Genomic DNA, 24,718 nt, shown 5'->3' with positions numbered 1-24,718 from the left:
CCACTTTGATGCCCATTTTTGTGCCAGTTTTATCATTTTTGTAGCTGTTAAGTGTATTCACATAAGGCCCCTCGCTGCATTGTATGTTATTATTGTGATGCTTATTATTTGTTGTTAAACCTATAACAAAAACAGAAAAGAAAAAATTGCTGAATAAGAAACAAACTACAGCCTCGTTAAACTATCCCCATTTTACAGTTAAAAAAATAATAATGAAAAAAATGTGGCATGACACTGTCCAAAAAAGTCCAATCTTTCAAATATAGAGTTATCTAAACCCTGTGTTTTACACTGAATAGGAAAAAAACTAAACCGCCAGATTTGGCATTTCGGTCACCGCGTGTCCGTCAACTGATTGATGGAATATAAAGTTTATTCTAATGTGGTATCAATGAAAGCGTCAGCTCGACAGCAAAAACAAGGGAAAATAAAAAAAAAGTCTCAGAAAATGGGCTTCTTCTCACTTGTGAGAAATACGTGCGAGTCTCGCAGGTTAAAACCAATCTCTGGCGCCGGCACTTGGGAGCGGTGCGTGCGGCTCCATGTCAGCTCCATGTATTGCTGTGCGGCAGCACGCTCCGCTCTGGAGTGCCGGCGTCAGAGATTGGTTTTAACCTGCGAGACCCCCACGTATTTCTCACAAGTGAGGAGCCCAATGAAAGTGCCCAGAGGAAATTATTATTTAATTTTTTTACAATTTTCTGATTTTTTTTTATAACCTCTAAAATCTCATGTTTGGTATCTATGTATTTGCAGTGACCTGAAGAATTACTTTTCTCAGTAATCTGTACTGCAAAATAAACTGCGGAAAGAATAAAACCCCCAAAACAAAGGAGCAATTGCATTTTTTTTTTACCCATTTCACCCCACTTAGACTTTTCCCAGGGTCTCAGTACATTATACGGCAGAATGAACAGTGTCACTGAAAATTACAACGAGCGGCGTACATGTATGCGGATGGAAAACTCTTGGGAGGAGGACATGAAAGAGCAAAAATGGGAAATCACGTGGTCAAGAATAGGGTTAAAATGTGGCGTTTGGTTCACCAATGTGAACTTACTGGGAAAAGATGAAATGTTATGTGGCAAATAAGGAGCAAAAGGCTCAGCCCGCGGGGTCCCCGCCCCTCCACAGCCCGCGGGGTCTCTGCCCCTCCACAGCCCGCGGGGTCTCCGCCCCTCCACAGCCCGCGGGGTCCCGGCCCCTCCACAGCCCGCGGGGTCTCGGACCCTCCACAGCCCGCGGGGTCTCCGCCCCTCCACAGCCCGCGGGGTCCCCGCCCCTCCACAGCCCGCGGGGTCTCTGCCAGCGCGAGCTGGCTGAGGAGACTTCTACACGGCAATAACCTGAGCATGCGTGACCCATTCCCAACCACAAGATGGCGCTACAGCTGGCTCGTGTCCGTGACGTGATCAGCAGGCGCCGCCACCTCCAGCGATGTGAGCAGCTTATTGTGTGTGTGTGCAGTGCTGCGGGAGGTGGCGAGTGACTGACACAGTATGGCGACTGCAGCGGCAAGTGGAGACCCTGGCCCCGACGTGCCAATGACCGCATCACAAAGGAGAGCCGAGATCCGGCGGAGGAAGCTGATGAGTACTTCGGAGGAGAGGATGAACAGGATCATGGGCATCCACAAGCCGGCCAGCAGCGGTGCGAGCCTGGTAGCGGGGTACAGGAGGGTGCGGTGCCGGCCATGGCGCTGACCGAGGGCTGCACAGGAGCCATGGAATCATAGCTGTCACCAGCTTGGGGTCCTGTGTGCCCCCTGCCGTGTGTGGCCGTCTCCAGGGGCGGCCCCTGCTGATCACACACTTGGGGCACACACATCGCACACACGTCTCATGTTTTCCTCACTGATTTGTGACAAACCTGCAGGGTTTCCCAGAAGCGGCCGAGTGAGTGCGAGCCCTGCAGTCTGAGGCTTTTACCTGTGACTTGCAGATTAGTAGCTGGCGCTTCTGTCACTGCTGTCCTGCAGATGAGTCTGTAGCAACAACGCCACAAATACGCCCATGGTTTACACTGCGTTTTCCTGCCAAGAGATGCAGAAATTTCTGCCCATTTTACGTCATGGGTGCAGAAAATTAGTAACATCAAACACTCACCAAAATCTCATCATGGGAACGTAGCCTTCGGGTCTGTGCTTTTTCTGCGCAGATTTTGACACAAAATCTGGAGGGTATTGATGATAAGATTTATTGTTAGTTGTTAATATTTACAAACTTGTGTGTATTTTCTTGGTATTTTGTGCGCTATAACAGAAATTAGCAAGTATTTGTGATGTGTAAAGGAAATGATGCAAGGATTTTCTATATATTAACCCCTCTGTGACCTTTGACGTACTATCCCGTCGAGGTGACCTGGGCCTATCTGACCCTCGACGGGATAGTACGTCATAGCAGATCGGCCGCGATCACGGGGGGAGCGCGGCCGATCGCGGCCGGGTGTCAGCTGCATATCGCAGCTGACATCCGGCACTATGTGCCAGGAGCGGTCACGGACCGCCCCCGGCACATTAACCCCCGGCACACCGCGATCAAACATGATCGCGGTGTACCGGCGGTATAGGGAAGCATCGCGCAGGGAGGGGGCTCCCTGCGGGCTTCCCTGAGACCCCCGGAGCAACGCGATGTGATCGCGTTGCTCTAAGGGTCTCCTACCTCCCTCCTCGCCGCAGGTCCCGGATCCAAGATGGCCGCGGCATCCGGGTCCTGCAGGGAAGGAGGTGGCTTACCGAGTGCCTGCTCAGAGCAGACGCTTGGTAAGCCTGCAGCCCTGCACAGCAGATCACAGATCTGGCAGAGTGCTGTGCACACTGCCAGATCAATGATCTGTGATGTCCCCCCCTGGGACAAAGTAAAAAAGTTAAAAAAAAATTCCCCACATGTGTGTAAAAAAAAAAATAAAAAAAATATCCTAAATAAAGAAAAGAAAAAAAAAATTATTCCCATAAATACATTTCTTTAGCTAAATAAAATAAAAAAAACAATAAAAGTACACATATTTAGTATCGCCGCGTCCGTAACGACCCAACCTATAAAACTGCCCCACTAGTTAACCCCTTCAGTAAACACCGAAAGAAAAAAAAAAAAAAAACGAGGCAAAAAACAACGCTTTATTATCATACCGCCGAACAAAAAGTGGAATAACACGCGATCAAAAAGACTGATATAAATAACCATGGTACCGCTGAAAACGTCATCTTGTCCCGCAAAAAAAGAGCCGCCATACAGCATCATCAGCAAAAAAATAAAAAAGTTATAGTCCTGAGAATAAAGCGATACCAAAATAATTATTTTTTTTCTATAAAATAGTTTTTATCGTATAAAAGCGCCAAAACATAAAAAAATGATATAAATGAGGTATCGCTGTAATCGTACTGACCCGAAGAATAAAACTGCTTTATCAATTTTACCAAACGCGGAACGGTATAAACGCCTCCCCCAAAATAAATTCATGAATAGCTGGTTTTTGATCACTCTGCCTCACAAAAATCGGAATAAAAAGTGATCAAAAAATGTCACGTGTCCGAAAATGTTACCAATAAAAACGTCAACGCGTCCCGCAAAAAAACAAGATCTCACATAACTCTGTGGACTCAAATATGGAAAAATTACAGCTCTCAAAATGTGGTAACGCAAAAAATATTTTTTGCAATGAAAAGCGTCTTTCAGTGTGTGACAGCTGCCAATCATAAAAATCTGCTAAAAAACCCACTATAAAAGTAAATCAAACCCCCCTTCATCACCCCCTTAGTTAGGGAAAAATAAAAAAATTAAAAAATGTATTTATTTCCATTTTCCCATTAGGGTTAGGGTTAGGGCTAGAGTTAGGGCTAGGGTTAGGGTTAGGGTTAGGGCAAGGGTTAGGGCTAGGGCTAGGGTTAGGGCTAGGGTTGGGGCTAGGGTTAGGGCTAGAGTTAGGACTAGAGTTAGGGCTAGGGTTAGGGCAAGGGTTAGGACTAGGGTTAGGGCTAGGGTTGGGGCTAGGGTTAGGGCTAGGGTTAGGGCTAGGGTTGGGGATAGGGTTAGGGCTAGGGTTAGGGCTAGGGTTAGGGCTAGTGTTACGGCTAGTGTTAGGGCTAGTGATAGGGCTAGGGTTATTGCTAGGGTTAGGGCTAGGGTTAGGGTTGGGGCTAGGGTTGGAGCTACAGTTAGGGTTGGGGCTAAAGATAGGGTTAGGGTTTGGATTACATTTACGGTTGGGAATAGGGTTGGGTGTGTCTGGGTTAGAGGAGTGGTTAGGGTTACCGTTGGGATTAGGGTTAGGGATGTGTTTGGATTAGGGTTTCAGTTATAATTGGGGGGTTTCCACTGTTTAGGCACATCAGGGGCTCTCCAAACGGGACATGGCATCCGATCTGAATTCCAGCCAATTCTGCGTTGAAAAAGGAAAACAGTGCTCCTTCCCTTCAGAGCTCTCCCGTGTGCCCAAACAGGGGTTTACCCCAACATATGGGGTATCAGCGTACTCAGGACAAATTGGACATCATCTTTTGGGGTCCAATTTCTCCTGCTACCCTTGGGAAAATACAAAACTGGGGGCCAAAAAATAAGTTTTGTGGGAAAAAAAAGATTTTTTATTTTCACGGCTCTGCGTTGTAAACTGTAGTGAAACACTTTGGGGTTCAAAGTTCTCACAACACATCTAGATAAGTTCCTTGGGGGGTCTAGTTTCCGATATGGGGTCACTTGTGGGGGGTTTGTACTGTTTGGGTACATCAGGGGCTCTGCAAATGCAACATGACGCCTGCAGACCAATCCATTTAAGTCTGCATTCCAAATGGCGCTCCTTCCCTTCCGAGCTCTGTCATGCGCCCAAACAGTGGTTCCCCCCCACATATGGGGTATCAGCGTACTCAGGACAAATTGATCAACAACTTTTGGGGTCCAATTTATCCTGATACCTTTGTGAAAATACAAAACTGGGGGCTAAAAAATCATTTTTGTGAAAAAAAAAAGAATTTTTATTTTCACGGCTCTGCGTTATAAACTGTAGTGAAACACTTGGGGGTTCAAAGTTCTCACAACACATCTAGATAAGTTCCTTGGGGGGTCTAGTTTCCAATATGGGGTCACTTGTGGGGGGTTTGTACTGTTTGGGTACATCAGGGGCTCTGCAAATGCAACGTGACGCCTGCAGACCAATCCATTTAAGTCTGCATTCCAAATGACGCTCCTTCCCTTCCGAGCTCTGTCATGCACCCAAACAGTGGTTCCCCCCCACATATGGGGTATCAACGTACTCAGGACAAATTGGACAACAACTTTTGGAGCCCAATTTATCCTGGTACCCTTGTGAAAATACAAAACTGGGGGCTAAAAAATCATTTTTGTGAAAAAAAAAGGAATTTTTATTTTCACGGCTCTGCGTTATAAACTGTAGTGAAACACTTGGGGGTTCAAAGTTCTCACAACACATCTAGATAAGTTCCTTGGGGGGTCTAGTTTCCAATATGGGGTCAATTGTGGGGGGTTTGTACTGTTTGGGTACATCAGGGGCTCTGCAAATGCAACGTGACGCCTGCAGACCAATCCATTTAAGTCTGCATTCCAAATGGCGCTCCTTCCCTTCCGAGCTCTGTCATGCGCCCAAACAGTGGTTCCCCCCACATATGGGGTATCAGCGTACTCAGGACAAATTGAACAACAAAGTTTGGGGTCCAATTTATCCTGATACCCTTGTGAAAATACAAAACTGGGGGCTAAAAATCATTTTTGTGAAAAAAAAAAAGGAATTTTTATTTTCACGGCTCTGCGTTATAAACTGTAGTGAAACACTTGGGGGTTCAAAGCTATCAAAACACATCTAGATAAGTTCCTTAGGGGGTCTACTTTCCAAAATGGTGTCACTTGTGGGGGTTTTTAATGTTTAGGCACATCAGGGGCTCTCCAAACGCAACATGGCATCCCATCTTAATTCCAGTCAATTTTGCATTGAAAAGTAAAATAGCGCTCCTTCCCTTCCGAGCTCTGCTATGCGCCCAAACAGTGGTTTACCCCCACATATGGGGTATCGTCGTACTCAGGACAAATTGCTCAACAACTTTTGTGGTCTAATTTCTTCTCTTACCCTTGGGGAAATAAAAAAATGGGGGCGAAAAGATCATTTTTGTGAAAAAATATGATTTTTATTTTTACGGCTCTGCATTATAAACTTCTGTGAAGCACTTGTTGGGTCAAAGTGCTCAACACACATCTAGATAAGTTCCTTAAGGGGTCTACTTTCCAAAATGGTGTCACTTGTGGGGGTTTTTAATGTTTAGGCACATCAGGGGCTCTCCAAACGCAACATGGCATCCCATCTTAATTCCAGTCAATTTTGCATTGAAAAGTAAAATAGCGCTCCTTCCCTTCCGAGCTCTGCTATGTGCCCAAACAGTGGTTTATCCCCACATATGGGGTATCGTCGTACTCAGGACAAATTGCACAACAACTTTTGTGGTCTAATTTCTTCTCTTACCCTTGGGGAAATAAAAAAATGGGGGCGAAAAGATCATTTTTGTGAAAAAATATGATTTTTATTTTTACGGCTCTGCATTATAAACTTCTGTGAAGCACTTGTTGGGTCAAAGTGCTCAACACACATCTAGATAAGATCCTTAGGGGGTCTACTTTCCAAAATGGTGTCACTTGTGGGGGGTTTCAATGTTTACGCACATCAGGGGCTCTCCAAACGCAACATGGCGTCCCATCTCAATTCCAGTCAATTTTGCATTGAAAAGTCAAATGGCGCTCCTTTCCTTCCGAGCTCTGCCCTGCGCCCAAACAATGGTTTACACCCACATATGGGGTATCAGCGTACTCAGGACGAATTGTACAACAAATTTTGGGGTCTATTTTCTCCTGTTACCCTTGGTAAAATAAAACAAATTGGAGCTGAAACAAATTTTGAGTGAAAAAAAGTTAAATGTTTAATTTTATTTAAACATTCCAAAAATTCCTGTGAAACACCTGAAGGGTTAATAAACTTCTTGAAAGTGGTTTTGAGTACCTTGAGGGGTGCAGTTTTTAGAATGGTGTCACACTTGGGTATTTTCTATCATATAGACCCCTCAAAATGACTTCAAATGAGATGTGGTCCCTAAAAAAAAAATGGTGTTGTAAAAATGAGAAATTGCTGGTCAACTTTTAACCCTTATAACTCCGTCACCCAAAAAAATTTTGGTTCCAAAATTGTGCTGATGTAAAGTAGACATGTGGGAAATGTTACTTATTAAGTATTTTGCATGACATATGTCTGTGATTTAAGGGCATAAAAATTCAAAGTTGGAAAATTGCGAAATTTTCAAAATTTTCGCCAAATATTCGTTTTTTTCACAAATAAACGCAAGTTATATCGAAGAAATTTTACCACTATCATGAAGTACAATATGTCACGAGAAAACAATGTCAGAATCGCCAAGATCCGTTGAAGCGTTCCAGAGTTATAACCTCATAAAGGGACAGTGGTCAGAATTGTAAAAATTGGCCCGGTCATTAACGTGCAAACCACCCTTGGGGGTGAAGGGGTTAAAAAATTTTAATCTGAAAATTATGACTTGGACCCCCATGAGTCGGTACTTTGTGGGAGCACTTTTTGTTGCGTCTGCAGATCTTTTGGGGTCTGTCTCTGCCAGCTTTGCACATGTACAGGCTGGTCACCGGTCTGGTGTCTTGCATGGTTTCCATGATACTGTTTGATCCCTAATGTTCTCAAACCTGAGGCCTTCACCGAACAGCTGTATTAGGCCACGTTCACACGGTCAGTATTTTACATCAGTATTTAAAAGCCAAGACCAGGAGTGGGTGATAAATCCAGCAGTGGTGCATATGTTTCTATTATACTTTCCTCTAATTGTTCCACACCTGGTTTTGGCTTACAAATACTGATGTAAAATTCTGACCAAATACTGATAGTGCGAATGTGGCCTTATGCTGAGAATAAATACAGACAAGTGGACTCAATTTACTAATTATGTGACTTCTGGACCCAATTGGTCACTCAGGATTTTATTTAGATTACATGGGGCTGAATACAAAGGCACGTCACAGTTTTCAGATTTATATTTTTAAAATAATTAGAACACACAAATACTCACTACTTTCTTGATATGTCACATAAATCCCATAAAGCCTCTCCATTACTAAGCCGTGGGCTTGATGTCACCAGACAATACAAAGGTGACATCAACCCCACAAATATGAACCCCACTTGCCACCGCTACAGGGCAATTGGGAGGAGCCGGGCAAAGTGCCAGAATTGGCGCATCTAATAGATGCGCCTTTTCTGGGAGGCTGGAGGGGGAGCAATATCCATGGCCCCTTACCAGCCTGAGAATACTAGCCCCCTGCTGTCTGCTTTTGCAAGGTTGGTTGTCAAGAATAGGGGAGACCCCACGTCGTTTTTTAAAATTGTTTATTTAAATAATTAAAAAATACGGCATGGGGGCCCCTCTATTCTTGATACCCAGCCTTGTTGAAGCTGACAGCTGAGGGTTGCAGCCTACAGCTGTCCATTTTACCTGACTGGTTATGAAAAATACAGGGGAACCCACGCCGTTTTTAAATTTCTTTATTTCGCAGACAGCAGGTGATGAATACTCCCATCATCTGCCACCTGTTCTCACTGTTATTAGCGGCAGTAGGTGTAGGCTGATGAGAGTAAGGCTATGTGCCCACGTTGCGTTTTTTAAGCATTTTTGCCATGATTTTCCACTGCGGAAACGCTTAAAAAGCGCTTATAAACAGCGTCCCATTAATTTCTAATGCGTTCCGCAATTGATGTGCCTATGATGCGTTTTTTTCCATGGCGGAAACGCATTGTGGTAAAAAGCGCAGCATGTTCGTTATTTTTGCAGAATTGCGGCAATTCCGCACCCATAGACATGCATTAGAAAAACTCTTGAAAATCGCGTGAAAAACGCATGCAAAACGTGTCTAATTCCGCATGTTTTTCCTGCCAAGGGTGTGCAGTTTTTAAGCAGAAAATTCTGCTTCAAATCTGCAACGTGGGCACATAGCCTAATAGTCCCATCAGCTACCGCCTGCTCTCATTGTTGTCAGTTGAATACAACTTTCAACATTCTCCTCTGCTAGCGCTGATCGCCGGCAGACCAGGGGAGAATGATGAGAGCCGTCTTCAGCACCCGGCGCCGGTGAACAGCGCTAACCAGCTCAGTGTTCAGTGTCTGTCGAGCACCTGTACACTGAACAGTCATTCTGTGCTGACTCCCTTTAAGTCCTGGACAACCCGTTTAACAATTTATGGGGTGCATATTCAGATCCATAAGTTGGGCACAATGCATTAGGCAATATAATTGCATATTTAGAGCACATATCTAAGATTCTCAGCACAGGAACATTTTATTTAAAGGCATCCAATTGTGGAAATTATTATTATTCCAAGATGTATTGATTAAAATTAACTTTGTCCATGAGACAACTCTTTTAAACAAGCAGAAAACAGCTGACATGGTCTCTGAGAAATGTTTTTGTGTAAAATAACTTTCTTAAAGCATTTCACTTTATTTTTTTTCTCAGTTGAAGATCTCCGAATGGAACGAGTTAATAAACCAGACCCTACATTGCATCCATCTTTAACCCAGCTGGGGTCCATTCTTGCTGGAGGCACTTGTACATCAAGTGATCACCCGTGTGGCAGTGGGGATGGTATGGAGTCGGACACAGTGGAAAGAACAGACTTGACCAAAAATTCTGAGTTCAAGAAAGACAGCAATGGCCTGAGAAACAGAACAGATGTGACCTTGGACTCCACACCACGAGGTCTGAATCAATACATAACAAGGTTTGATGAGGCCATGAAGCTTAGGAACCAGCTCAGTAGTGAAAAGCCAACTCCTGAAAATGGTAGTGGAGTGGAAGAATTGGACTCTTTCCGCATTTTTAGGCTTGCTGGAAGTGCTCTCCTGGCCTTGACGGTTAGGCTGTTTGTGTGCAAGTATCTGGTAAGATTACCTTTGAAATGTTCTGTAGTCGTAATCCATTACTACCATTTGGGTCTGTTGGGCACAGTAGCTTTCACTAGAATCAATACCTTAGAAGAAACTGCTTAGAGAGCAGCATAATGTAGGGCAAAAGAGCCTGATTCCAGCGATATATCAGTTTCTGGGCAGCTCAGGGCAGTTTTCATGGAATATCTGTTTTCTCTGCTGTAGATGTAGCATTGGTCAGAATACGGAGCTTTATATAACTCCACCCACACCTGTGATTGGCAGCTTTCTATATACAGTGGGGCAAAAAAGTATTTAGTCATTCAGCAATAGTGCAAGTTCCACCACTTAAAAAGATGAGAGGCGTCTGTAATTTACATCATAAGTAGACCTCAACTATGGGAGACAAACTGAGAAAAAAAAATCCAGAAAATCATATTGTCTGTTTTTTTATCATTTTATTTGCATATTATGGTGGAAAATAAGTATTTGGTCAGAAACAAAATTTCATCTCAATACTTTGTAATATATCCTTTGTTGGCAATGACAGAGGTCAAACGGTTTCTGTAAGTCTTCACAAGGTTGCCACACACTGTTGTTGGTATGTTGGCCCATTCCTCCATGCAGATCTCCTCTAGAGCAGTGATGTTTTTGGCTTTTCGCTTGGCAACACGGACTTTCAACTTCCTCCAAAGGTTTTCTATAGGGTTGAGATCTGGAGACTGGCTAGGCCACTCCAGGACCTTGAAATGCTTCTTACGAAGCCACTCCTTTGTTGCCCTGGCGGTGTGCTTTGGATCATTGTCATGTTGAAAGACCCAGCCACGTTTCATCTTCAATGCCCTTGCTGATGGAAGGAGGTTTGCACTCAAAATCTCACGATACATGGCCCCATTCATTCTTTCATGTACCCGGATCAGTCATCCTGGCCCCTTTGCAGAGAAACAGCCCCAAAGCATGATGTTTCCACCACCATGCTTTACAGTAGGTATGGTGTTTGATGGATGCAACTCAGTATTCTTTTTCCTCCAAACACGACAAGTTGTGTTTCTACCAAACAGTTCCAGTTTGGTTTCATCAGACCATAGGACATTCTCCCAAAACTCCTCTGGATCATCCAAATGTTCTCTAGCAAACTTCAGACGGGCCCGGACATGTACTGGCTTAAGCAGTGGGACACGTCTGGCACTGCAGGATCTGAGTCCATGGTGGCGTAGTGTGTTACTTATGGTAGGCCTTGTTACATTGGTCCCAGCTCTCTGCAGTTCATTCACTAGGTCCCCCCGTGTGGTTCTGGGATTTTTGCTCACCGTTCTTGTGATCATTCTGACCCCACGGGGTGGGATTTTGCGTGGAGCCCCAGATCGAGGGAGATTATCAGTGGTCTTGAATGTCTTCCATTTTCTAATTATTGCTCCCACTGTTGATTTCTTCACTCCAAGCTGGTTGGCTATTGCAGATTCAGTCTTCCCAGCCTGGTGCAGGGCTACAATTTTGTTTCTGGTGTCCTTTGACAGCTCTTTGGTCTTCACCATAGTGGAGTTTGGAGTCAGACTGTTTGAGGGTGTGCACAGGTGTCTTTTTATACTGATAACAAGTTTAAACAGGTGCCATTACTACAGGTAATGAGTGGAGGAAAGAGGAGACTCTTAAAGAAGAAGTTACAGGTCTGTGAGAGCCAGAAATCTTGATTGTTTGTTTCTGACCAAATACTTATTTTCCACCATAATATGCAAATAAAATGATAAAAAAACAGACAATGTGATTTTCTGGATTTTTTTTTCTCAGTTTGTCTCCCATAGTTGAGGTCTACCTATGATGTAAATTACAGACGCCTCTCATCTTTTTAAGTGGTGGAACTTGCACTATTGCTGAATGACTAAATACTTTTTTGCCCCACTGTACATGGACAGCAATCTGCCATTTAGTCATCGGGGTGGGGTTACACAAATTAGCGGGACTGTGCTGCATGTGAATCCCAGTCAGGCAGTGATATTCTCCTGATAAAACACAACTTGTATTCAAACTACAGCACACAACCCAGTAAGTAATACATCTTTGGAATCAGGATCTCTTGCTTTATATTTTTCTGCTCTCAAATAGCAGAAACCTTTTGACAGATTCTAGCTGTAATTTATTCTTTATGGCTCAGTATTCTTATGCTCAGTATTGGTGACATGACTGCAAGTATATCACCACTTCACTACGCAGTTTCCAATTTTTTTAAAACCCTTTAACGACCGCCAATATGGATTAAGACGGCGGCCGTTAAGGGTCCTTATTCCCTCATTGCCATTTTAAAATGGCAATCTGGAATAAGGGTATAGCGCCCCCCAGCGTCGTAAAATCTCTGGGGTTTCATCTACCAGTGGTAGCCGAGACCCCGCAGAACACGATAAGAGGTTTTTTTTCCGGTCCGTGATCACGTAAAAAAAAGTGTGCCCACTATTAAAAACATTTATCTCTCTTCTGACGTGATATACATGTCAGAGGAGAGAGAAATGAGGTCCCCAAGCCCCAACGGTACCTCCGCCATCCACCTGTCACTCCAGCTCTGTCCCCCTTTCCTCCGCCTACTCTTCCTGAAAAAGAAAATGGCAGGCACATGCGCAGTACGCCCGAAGAGATCTGCCGGCCGACAACAGCATGGATTTTTCCTATTGGATTTATTCACACTGCGGGGCTGGGAATCTTGGGCCGCGCGTACACTTAGGCGCGAGAATGAAGATGTGATGTCAGTGGAAGGGCAGCGCTAACTGCGCAATCCTGAGAAAAATTACAGCGCAGGTGCCAGGGACATAACTGAACGCTGAGGAAAGGAGGAAATTACTGGTGGCTGGGAGGCGATTGTGTCCTGGGAGGAAAGGCATGCCCCCCTGACAAACTACAGGTATGGAGGGCAAATTATAAAAACGATTCTTTCAGTGGTGTAAGGGACCCCAAATAAAAGAGCCACCTTGACAGAATGCAGCATTAGTGCTGCATAAGGTGGCTCTTTTAGTTACAATCGCCTGGGGGGGGGTGACAGGTTCCCTTTAAATTATGTTTTCCAGTAAAACAGTATTTGTTTTCTGAAATGTCTTATTTAGTATTTTATAAATAGAATGATAAATGTGTAAATGGGTTGTTTTCAACACCTTCTCAATTGCTATATTCTCCCATGTAGAATAAATCAGCCTTTACTCGCCTTCAGCCCCAGCGCTGTTCCAGTGATGTCAGCGCTGGGTCTCCCCGGGCTGGTGTGACATAGTTCTGCAGCTAATCAGCCGATGGTAGTGTGCTGCTTCACTCTCACTTCCGTCGAATGAAACTGACATCCTGCTGATATCATAATTGCTGCTGCCATCACTTCCGCCAGATGTTGGTTTCATCCGATGTAAAGGGAGAGTGCAGTGGGACATTAGTAACTGCCGATTAGCTGCAGGGTTTAGTGACTAAATGACACGAGAAGCCTGGCACAGACTTGCTGGTTGGTGCTGGCACCGGAGGTGAGTATAAACTGTTATTATTTTCCATGGGGAAATTTAGTAATTGAAAAATGGTTATAAGAGTAGTGGAAAACCCCTTTAAGATTTACCATGGAAATAGAGAGGATGTGGACAACTTGAAGATGCAGCATTAGTTTTTGGACTTTGTTTTGCTTCGACATCCCCGTTTGATAAGTCTATCTGCCGTTCTTTGTTTTACTTGAAGAAAAAGGGGAGACAATAATGTTCTAAAGGCAATATTGTCTCAAAACTCCATTTCTTGCAGGCAGTTATCTTTCATCACCAGGTTTTTATGACTGCCCTGTATGCTCTGTTTGAGTTCTTCGTCAGGCATGTTTGCCCACCTTAGATAATGCTGTGTTGGTCTGTTTCTTTGGCTACCTGGTTTCAAACACTTCCCAACTGCCTACTGACGCTAAGGTGGTTGCGAAACTTCATATGTCCTTAATAATTATTAGCTGGAAGAACAATTGTGTTACAGCAAGACATAGCTTTTGTCTTCATTAAAGCACCACTCCATTGCAGTGCTGGAGTGGTGCTACTAATGTAAGTGCCCTGCCCACACTGTCATACTTACCTGCCACCGCCTTCTTCTTTTATCCGCACCACTCCCGTCGGTCTCCAGCAGTTTGTGACCTGCCGGATCGCTTCAGACTTTTCAATGCAAGTCTCGGAGAGTTTTGTTCTGGCCCTCATAGACTTACATTGAGAGCTCGTGACCATTACCTCTGATGTCCAGGTGGTAAAAAGTTGTGGTCACAAGATGGCGGCCTTGGGAAGAGCTAAAGATGACGGGGGTGAATATAATTTTAGATCCAGAGATCTGGTATTAGTAAATAGATAAACTACTGAGTGCACCACCAATAGATAAGGGATCATCCAATAACACACTAAAAAATAGTACAATTTGGAAGAAGACAAAGATGTGTGCTAAGAAAATTGGGATCACCAAATATCATATAATACAAATGTACTAGACAAAGCAAGCAAACAATATCATGTGTAATTTAAAAACATTTAAAGAGCAAAAACGATACAGAATATATAATCCACCAGGTGCATCCATAATAAGACTAACGTCCCTCTACCGGTGTGCACTTGAAGTTTTACTACTCAATAATTGGAATTCCCATCTAAACAATAGGATGATAATCAAAAATCAGATACAGTGGCAAATAGTAGATGGTAAGGTTCAGTAGCGAAGTCAATACAGCACTATGTAAACAGGCACACTCAATATTTAAAAAGTCACCCTCAATTAATATAGAAAAAGCATGCATAACAACAGTATGAAGGAATAGAACTGTATCTGACCTGTGACTGTGTAAACAGGCGCACTCTGTACTTGAAAAGTCAACCTAAATTGGGTTTAGAAAAAGCATGCATAATAACACAGTATCAAGTAATAGAACTATATCTGACCTGTTATTATGCGACAATATGTGAAAAACTAAATGATCTGATATCAATATATCCTAGATCACCAAGTTAGAATATGGCTTCCATTGCTAATTGTACAATCATACCTGGAATCTGTGAACACAAAGCCGCAGGTAGAAAAAACCTGGGAACAAGAGAGACCAAGATTCATGGAGCTGTGTCTGATATCCTCATATACATCATATCACATTTGTATTTTATATCTCATTTGGTGATTCCAATTTTCTCCTTTGCCTCATTGGGGGACACAGGACTGTGGGTGTATGCTACTGCCGCCAGGAGGCTGACACTAAGTAAACATAAAAAAAGTTTAGTTACTCCTCCGCAGTATACACCTTGACACCGGCCACAGGCGAACCCAGTTCATGCTTAGTGTCTGGAGGAGGCACACGTCTGGTTCCCAGACGTTCTGGACCCTTTTTTGAAATCAAGACAGGGGCGACGGACCCTATTGAAGGGGTCCGATCTCCCCAAACCATCAACGGGCGAGCACGTGGAGTGTCGCCTCCACATATCCTATCCCGTGATGTGGGACTTGCCGGACTAAGCCCTGACCACCCTAAGGTAATGGAACCCTAGGCTGTACAGGTGCATACGCATTGTCCGTGCGGCCCCCACTGCATCACCAATGCTAGACAGTGGTGATAAAGGGGGGCGGATGGTCCCTCTCCTCATCCTATGGAAAGGAAGATGGAGTTAGGGTGCCTGCACTGTCTGTTTGGTTACACGCAGGCGCCGGCATTCAAGAGGGCTGCCTGTGGGGGCTATGAGGGCTCCTGAGGCGCACATCGTACCAGGGGTTTGGAGGGCAGGACTGCTCTGCGGGCTCATCTCTTTCCTGGCGTCGCTGCTGCCGGTGGCGCTGCAGTCTCCTTGTGTCTGGCGGCACCGCAGCCTGTGTATTACAGGCGGCGCCGCACTGCGAACCGCCAGCGTCACTTCCGGGGCGGCCGATAATTTAGTCCCCGGCTTCTAGCAGGAAGTAGGCCGCGGATGGAAGTCCCGCCCCTTCCGGCCGCATCATTTTCCGGCGGCTCCGCCCCCTCCCTCTCATCGCCGAAGTGCTGGGAAAGCAAATTCTAGGCCACAGACAGACGCTGCCGTTTCCGGTTCCACCCACTAGTGGGGGCGCTCTTTTTTAAAAGAAAAGGCAGCTCAGAATCTTCGCTCTGGGACAGGTTCCACAGGTTGAACGGGGACACAGGACTGGGGTAAGTGCTACTCCCCCCAGCCTGACAGCATTAAGCGCTGCATTGTACGGCCTATCTAGATCTTCCGGATTATAGAATTGCAGGGCACCATGTCTAGAACCAAAACTCACACGGTACTATATACCGCATGTGTAGTCTGTCGGTCCGCTTTTCCGCATGCCCAGAGTATTCGTCTCTGTGAGGCCTGCGTCTCCGAATGCGCTCAGGAGCCCTCCCCTGCGACACAGGTGGACATCCCGAAGTATTTCAACAGATATGTCAACTCTGGGGAACCCCGGATGTAGACCTGATGGCTTCTGGGAGGAATGCCAAAGTACCCAGGTTTGTCGCCCTTTATCGAGATCCACACGCGATTGCTGTGGACGCGTTAGTCTTGCCTTGGGGCCAATTTCATCTCCCATATCTGTTTCCCCCTCTAGCACTGCTCCCGAAGGCATTAAAAAAAGGTCACGACAGGAGTTCCAGCTATCCTGGTCGCCCCAGATTGGCCTCGTCGGTCATGGTACGCAGACCTAGTGCAGCTGCTCGCCGGAGCTCTGTGGCGGCTTCCGCCTTCTAGACCTGCCCTCTGCTTTCGACACAGTTGACCACTGCCTCCTACTACAGATCCTCTTCTTTGGCATCAAAGACCTTGCCCTATCCTGGATCTCCTCATACCTTTCCAACCGCACATTCAGTGTCTCCCACTCCCACACTACCTCCTCATCCCACCCTCTCTCTGTTGGAGTCCCCCAAGGCTCTGTTCTAGGACCCCTACTCTTCTCAATCTATACACTTGGCCTGGGACAACTCATAAAGTCTCATGGTTTCAAGTACCACCTTTATGCTGATGACACTCGGATCTACGTTTCTGGCCCAGACGTCACCGCTCTGCTGTCCAGAATCCCGGAGTGTCTATCAGCCATATCCTCCTTCTTCTCCTCTCGCTTCCTGAAACTCAATGTGGACAAATCTGAACTCATCATCTTTCCTCCATCCCATAGATCTTCCTTACCTGACCTATCGATCGCAATTAACGACATCACACTTTCCCCCGTACCCGAAGTCCGCTGCCTCGGAGTAACCTTTGACACTCTGCCCTGTCCTTCAAACCGCACTTCCAAGCTCTTTCCACCTCCTGTCGCCTCCGGCCCAAAAATATATCTCCAGAATCCGTCCTTTCCTTAACCCTCAATCTACTAAAATGCTTTTGCATGCCCTCATCATCTCCTGCCTTGACTACTGCAACATCCTTTTCTGTGGCCTCCCTGCTAACACCCTTGCACCTCTCCAGTCCATCCTTAACTCTGCTGCCCGACTAATTCATCTCTCTCCTCGCTACTCCTCCGCTTCCCCCCTCTGCAAATCTCTTCACTGGCTCCCATTCCCTCAGCGTATCACAGTTCAAACTACTAATACTGACCTACAAAGCCATCCATAACCTGTGCCCTCCATATATCTTTTAACTAATCTTCCGATGTCTTCCCTCACGTAATCTCCGGTCCTCCCAAGACGTCCTTCTCTCCTCCACACTTATTCGCTCCTCATCCAACCGCCTCCAAGACTTCTCCCGAATATCCCCCATCCTCTGCAATTCTTTGCCCCAACACGTCCGACTATCGACCACATTCGGATCCTTCAGACGGAACCTGAAAACCCATCTCTTCAAGAAAGCCTACAGCCTGCACTGACTCCTCTGCCTCCTCATCACTATCGGAGATACTGCTTCACCAACACTAGAGCTGCTGCAACCCTCAACCTATTGTCTCCTTCAAGAAAATTTGGATAGACAACCAAGGTTCAAATTCAAGAAAAAACAAAACAGAAAAGCTTGTACCCTAACAAATACTAGATAAAACTACATTTTGTATTGTTCACTTTTAAAATATTGAACACACAATCACCATACAGACAACCGTGCTTGACTAAAACTGTCCCTCAAACTGTTAATGCTCTAAATCTTCCCTGCCTATGCAGCGGAGGTTGGCACCCTAAAATTTATTCGAGATAGGCGCCCCCGCTCGACGGCGGCTGTCCCTCTTACTCCTGTTTAACCAATATGAATGATGTGATGCAGTTATGCTCCAATCTGGCACGACAGGAAAAATGAAAGGGACAGTGATTGCCATGGATGATTAATTTGTAAGGCAATCATTAGACAGTGTGAGGCAGAGTGAATAACAAACTTACTTAAAGTGCAAAAAAGTGCAAAATACACACAGAGTACCTTTCTATAGCTGTTCCCTGCTGTTTATGGCAGCCTATCTAACTGTGGGGGTTGGCACCCTACTGTTCAGCGGAAATGGCGCCCCCACTCCTCGGCGGCTCACCCCAACGGTGACTCTATAAGTAAACTACTGACTCTTAGATACATAGCCTGGTGGGCCCAAACCAATTTACAACCACAGTCATTGATTACAGGTAGGGTAAATCCACTTAACCAGAGATGGACGCGGTCTAGATAGAAAGCTGCGCAACCATGCTGTGATATAGAAAATACCAGTTATAACAATGGGGTACTCATTGTTTGTGATGTTTTGAGGACAAACCCCTCATGCCTCAAAGGCATGGATGATTAATTTGTAAGGCAATCACTGTCCCTTTCATTTTTCCTGTCGTGCCAGATTGGAGCATAACTGTATCACACCATTCATAGTGGTTAAACAGGAGTAAGAGGGACAGCCGCCGTCGAGCGGGGGCGCCTATCTCGAATAAATTTTAGGGTGCCAACCTCCGCTGCATAGGCAGGGAAGATTTAGAGCATTAACAGTGTGAGGGACCGTTTTAGTCAACCACGGTTGTCTGTATGGTGCTTGTGTGTTCAATATTTTAAAAGTGAACAATAAAAATGTAGTTTTATCTAGTATTTGTTAGGGTACAAGGTTTTCTGTTTTGTTTTTTCTATTGTCTCCTTCCCAATAATCCTGTAGAATGTAAGCCCGCAAGGGCAGGGTCCTCGCCCCGCTGTATCAGTCTGTCATAGTCTGTTTACTGTAAGTGATATCTGTAATTTGTATGTAACCCCTTCTCATGTACAGCACCATGGAATCAATATATATAATATATAAATAATAATAATAATAATCACCCCATGACAATGGCGCGTGCACAGCTTTTGTGCGTGCAAAATCTTCTGGATGTATCCAGTACGTCCAAGGTCGGGATGGGGTTACACAAATAATATTGTCTACTAAAGGAGCATTGTGCTTCTTACACTAAGGGTACTGTCTCACTGTGGCACTTTTGTCGCTACGGCGGTACGATCCGTGACGTTCCAGCGATATCCATACGATATCGCAGTGTCTGACACGCAGCAGCGATCAGGGACCCTGCTGAGAATCGTACGTCGTAGCAGATCGTTTGGAACTTTCTTTCGTCGCTGGATCTCCTGCTGTCATCGCTGGATCGTTGTGTGTGACAGCAATCCAGCGATGCGTTCGCTTGTAACCAGGGTAAACATCGGGTTACTAAGCGCAGGGCCGCGCTTAGTAACCCGATGTTTACCGTGGTTACCAGCATAAAAGTAAAAAAAAAACAAACAGTACATACTCACATTCCGGTGTCTGTCCCCCGGCGTTCTGCTTCTCTGCACTGTGAGCGCCGGCCGGCCGGAAAGCGAGCACAGCGGTGACGTCACCGCTGTGCTTTCCGGCTGGCGCAGACACAGTGCAGAGAAGCAGAACGCCGGGGGACAGACACCGGAATGTAAGTATGTACTGTTTGTTTTTTTTTTACTTTTACGCTGGTAACCACGGTAAACATCGGGTTACTAAGCGCGGCCCTGCGCTTAGTAACCCGATGTTTACCCTGGTTACCCGGGGACTTCGGCATCGTTGGTCGCTGGAGAGCTGACTGTGTGACAGCTCCCCAGCGACCACACAACCACTTGCCAACGATCACGGCCAGGTCGTATCGCTGGTCGTGATCGTTGGTAAATCGTTATGTGAGACGGAACCCTAAGTTGAACAGAATAATTCAGTCACTAAAAGCAAATAAATTACCTAAGCTCTAACAATAGGTAAAAGGAAACCATAGCCATTGCAGTTCATACATCATCATGATAATAATGTGTAAATGTGTGATTTCATCAAATATTTAATTGTTTCAAAGTTAAAGGAAGACGTGAGTCCATTGAGTTCAAGCTATAACCTATCATAATATTCCAGAGGAAGACAAAATCCCCACATACGGCAATCAGCCTAGTTCCCTGGATCAACGTCCCATTGCAAAGTCTAGTACGCATAATCTGTAATATATGTATCCAGAAAAGCAGCTAAGCCTCTCTGAACTTGTAACGGCTGATTCACTAAACAGCATATTGTGGCAGCTCCAAAATCTTACTGCTCTTAAAGTAAAGTATTGCCGTATGTGATTAGGATTAAACCTTTAGATATAGAGGATGCTCAATTATCACCATTGCAGCCCTAGGTGTAAAAAGAGCATCAGCATGATCTCTGTGCTGTCCCTGCATATATTTGTAGATTGTAATAAGATGGTGTCTAAGCCTTCATTTTATTTAAGTGAATAACCCCAAGTTTGATAACCTGTCTTTATTCTGTTGTTCATCCATTCCTTTAACCCCTTAACCCCCAGAGCTTTTTTCTGTTTTGCGTTTTCGTTTTTCGCTCCCCTCATTCCCAGAGCCATAACTTTTTTATTTTTCCTTCAATTTGGCCATGTGAGGGCTTATTTTTTGCGGGACGAGTTGTACTTTTAAACGACCTCTTTGGTTTTACCATGTCGTGTACTAGAAAACGGGAAAAAAATTCCTAGTGCTGTGAAACTGCAAAAAAGTGCAATCCCACACTGTTTTTTTGTTTGGCTTTTTTGCTAGGTTCACTAAATGCTAAAACTGACCTGCCATTATGGTTCTCCAGGTCATTATGAGTTCATAGACACCAAACATGCCTAGGTTCTTTTTTTTATCTAAGTGGTGAAAAAAAAATTCTGACCTTTTGCTAAATAAAAATAAAAAAAATTGCACAATTTTCCGATACTCGTAGTGTCTCCATTTTTCTGATCTGGGGCGGGTGAGGGCTTACTTTTTCATGCCGAGCTGATGTTTTTAATGATACCATTTTGGTGCAGATACGTTCTTTTGATCGCCTGTTATTGCATTTTAATGTCGAGGCGACCAAAAAACGTAATTCTGGCGTTTTGACTTTTTTCTCACTACGCCGTTTAGCGATCAGGTTAATCCTTTTTTTTTTATTGATAAATCGGGCGAATCTTATCGCGGCGATACCAAATATGTCCAGGTTTGATTTATTTATTTATTTATTTTTTTTTATTTTGAATGGGACGAAAGGAGGGTGATTTAAACCTTTATACATTTTTTAATGTTTTTCATATTTTTTAAAACTTTTTTTTTACTTTTGGCATGCTTTAATAGCCTTGGAGGCTAGAAGCTGTCATAACTCAATCACCTCTGCTACATAGAGGCGATGCACAGATCGCCTCTATGTAGTAGAATTACAGCATTGCTATGAGCGCCGACCCCAGGGTGGCGCTCATAGCAATCTGGCATCAACAACCATAGAGGTCTTCAGGAGACCTCTGGTTGTCATGCTGATGCACCGCTGACCCCGATCACGTGACGGGGGTCAGCCATGCGCGCATTTCCGGCCCGATGGCCGGAAGCATTTGTTAAATGGCTGCTTTCACACTAGCATCGGCCCGACGTGCCGACGCGTGTTGTGAAAGTGATGCCCGACGTGGGCAGTGGAAGCAGTCTTAAAACGCTTCCGCTGCCCCATTGTAAGGTACGGGGAGGAGGGGGCGGAGTTTCGGCCGCGCATGCGCGGTCGAAAATGGCGGACACGAAGCGCAAAAAAACGTTACATGTAACTTTTTTTGTGCCGACGGTCTGCCAAAACACGACGCAACCGTCGCACGACGGTTGCGACGTGTGACAATGCGTCGGTAATGTTAGTCTATGGGGAAAAAACGCATCCTGCAGACAACTTTGCAGGATGCGTTTTTTCTCCTAAACGACACATTGCGACGTATTGCAAACGACGCTAGTGTGAAAGTAGCCCAAATGCCACTGTCAGAGTTTGACAGCAGCATTTAACTAGATAATAGGCGCGGGCGGATTGCGATTCCGCCTGCGCATATTGCGGGCACATGTCAGCTGTTGAAAACAGCTGACATGTTGCAGCTTTGAGGTGGGCTCACCTCTGGATCAGAACCTGTCATTATGGAATCATTAAACATTAGAAATGTTGGTCTTTTGTTATTGTACTTAATTTTTGCGGATGATGTATGCCAGAGGTGTCAAACTGCATTCCTCGAGGGCCGCAAACAGGTCATGTTTTCAGGATTTCCTTAGCATTCCACAAGGTGCTGGAATCATTCTGTGCAGGTGATTAAATTATCAGTATAACGGCGCCAAACTGTCACACTCTGTAGGTTACTGTGCACAATCCTGCTGACACAGGTTCACTTTAAGAAATGAAGAAGTTTAAGTTTGTTCTTCCCTCATTCTCTTCCACCCTTTAACTGCGAGTATTTATGAGGTGGCCAAAATAAGTTGTGTAAGTGTGTATGTCTGTATATCTATATATATAATTGTCTAAGGGTTTTTCTGTCTGTCTGTCTGTCCTGGAAATCCCGCTTCTCTGATTGGTCGAGGCCGCCTGGGCCTCGACCAATCAGCGACGGGCACAGTATCGACGTAGATGTCATAATGGTTGCCATGGCGACGATGATGGCATAAAGGTTGCCTTGACCAATCAGCGACGGGCACAGTCTGCCGCGAATTCTGGAATCATCATTGTCCATATACTACGGGGACATGCATATTCTAGAATACCCGATGCGTTAAAATCGGGCCACAATCTAGTGTACATATATACATATAATATACTAGATTGTGGCCCGATTCTAATGCATCGGGTATTCTAGAATATGCATGTCCCCGTAGTATATGGACAATGATGATTCCAGAATTCGCGGCAGACTGTGTCCGTCGCTGATTGGTCGAGGCAACCTTTATGACGACATCGTCGCCATGGCAACCATTATGACATCTACGTCGATACTGTGCCCGTCGCTGATTGGTCGAGGCAAATTCGCGGCAGACTGTGCCCGTCGCTGATTGGTCGAGGCAACCTTTATGACATCATCGTTGCCATGCTGTGCCCGTCGCTGATTGGTCAAGGCCTGGCGGCCTCGACCAATCAGACGCCTGATTTCCAGGACAGGCAGACAGAAAAACCCTTAGACAATTATATATATAGATGTGTCGGTATACCCTATATTTTAGTGTATTAATTGTTTGTTTTTATTTTTCCTACAGTCGATATTTGCTCCGTTCCTTACATTGCAACTTGCATTTATGGGACTATCCAAGTATTTTCCAAAGGTAATAAAAAAGAATGAAACTACCGTAATCCTTGTTAATTTTTCTTTCAGTATTTATTTGGTCTTTTTTAAATATTTTAATGTGTCATTGAATGTTCTTGCTCCTGTAGTTTACGGTGTTGTTTGAATTTTGCTTGTAGAGCTATTTGCATCACCTTAAAAAAGCATTTAGTAGAACTGTGACACAAGTTTCCAATGGGGTAGACACCAGAACACTTTATTTTATAGCATATGTCAGCTACAACCATCAAACAAACCTCTACTGATCTTTTGAAGATGGGTGGAAGCATTGGTCCTTCAGTCTATGCGAAGTGCAGCATACTCGGAAATGTAACTTGGGTGAGGGGGATGGAGAGAGGCATTGGAGCTTAGCAGTCATGTCTGTCAAATAAAATAAAGGATAACTTTGCTAAGGGTGGCCATAGTCAGACTTGTCTGTACTGCTGTTCCACAAAGGCATGTTCTTCACCTCGTAAGAAATGTTTCTTAAAAAAAAATTGAAATAGAAAAGGGGGCGATAAAAGCGCTGCTGAGTGCAATAGATAGGCAAGAAATATCTGCATAAGAATTTCTTAAAAGAATAAGGGCTAGGCTTTTTAACATCAGACAGATTTGTTCCTCAAGCCAGCCATGTATGTTATCAGTACAACAGAGTTTAAATGGACGAAAAAGGAAGGAAAAGTCACACACTGCAAAAATGGGAAAAGAACCAAATGTCACACTACAAAAATGGGAAAGGAAGGAAAAGTTACACACTGTAAAAATGGGAAAGGAAGGAAAAGTCACACACTGCAAAAATGGGAAAGGAAGGTAAAGTCACACACTGCAAAAATGGGAAAGGAAGGAAAAGTCACACACTGCAAAAATGGGAAAAGAAGGTAAAGTCACACTGCAAAAATGGGAAAGGAAGGAAAAATCACACTGCAAAAATGGGAATGGAAGGAAAGGTCACATACTGCAAAAAATGGGAAAGGAAGGAAAAGTCACACACTGCAAAAAATGGGAAAGGAAGGAAAAGTTACATACTGCAAAAAAGAGCAACAGTATTACTTGCCAGGATGCAGCAAACCCATATAATACTAATGAGACAACCACTCACAACCTACCAATTCATGGAGGGGTGATTGCTTAGTATTAAAATTGCACACAAAAAAGGCTTGTGTATAGCGCTGGTCACACATTATGTACTTTTACCTTTATCTTATTTACAAATGCTTCTTACAAAACTAGAATATCATCTAAAAGTTAATTTATTTCAGTTCTTCAATACAAAAAGTGAAACTCATATAGAGTCATTACAAACA

At 44.6% G+C, this 24,718-nt stretch overlaps 1 protein-coding gene across 1 annotated transcript in view; it reads left to right on the top strand.

Moving 5' to 3' along the window:
• The first annotated feature begins 1,392 nt into the window (after nt 1-1,392).
• Nucleotides 1,393-24,718, top strand: part of CAMLG (calcium modulating ligand) — a 41,538-nt gene continuing 18,212 nt past the window's right edge. The window contains exons 1-3 of the mRNA XM_077266040.1: nt 1,393-1,650; nt 9,522-9,946; nt 23,350-23,415. Coding sequence (XP_077122155.1) covers nt 1,500-1,650; nt 9,522-9,946; nt 23,350-23,415 — 642 coding nt within the window. The 5' untranslated portion in view covers nt 1,393-1,499. The remainder of the gene's footprint in view (nt 1,651-9,521; nt 9,947-23,349; nt 23,416-24,718) is intronic.

Source organism: Ranitomeya variabilis, chromosome 5 (genome assembly GCF_051348905.1).
Source record: "Ranitomeya variabilis isolate aRanVar5 chromosome 5, aRanVar5.hap1, whole genome shotgun sequence".
NCBI classification, from domain to species: Eukaryota; Metazoa; Chordata; class Amphibia; order Anura; family Dendrobatidae; genus Ranitomeya; species Ranitomeya variabilis.
Note: the sequence above shows the minus strand (reverse complement) of the source record. Positions and strands in the feature narration are given on the sequence as shown.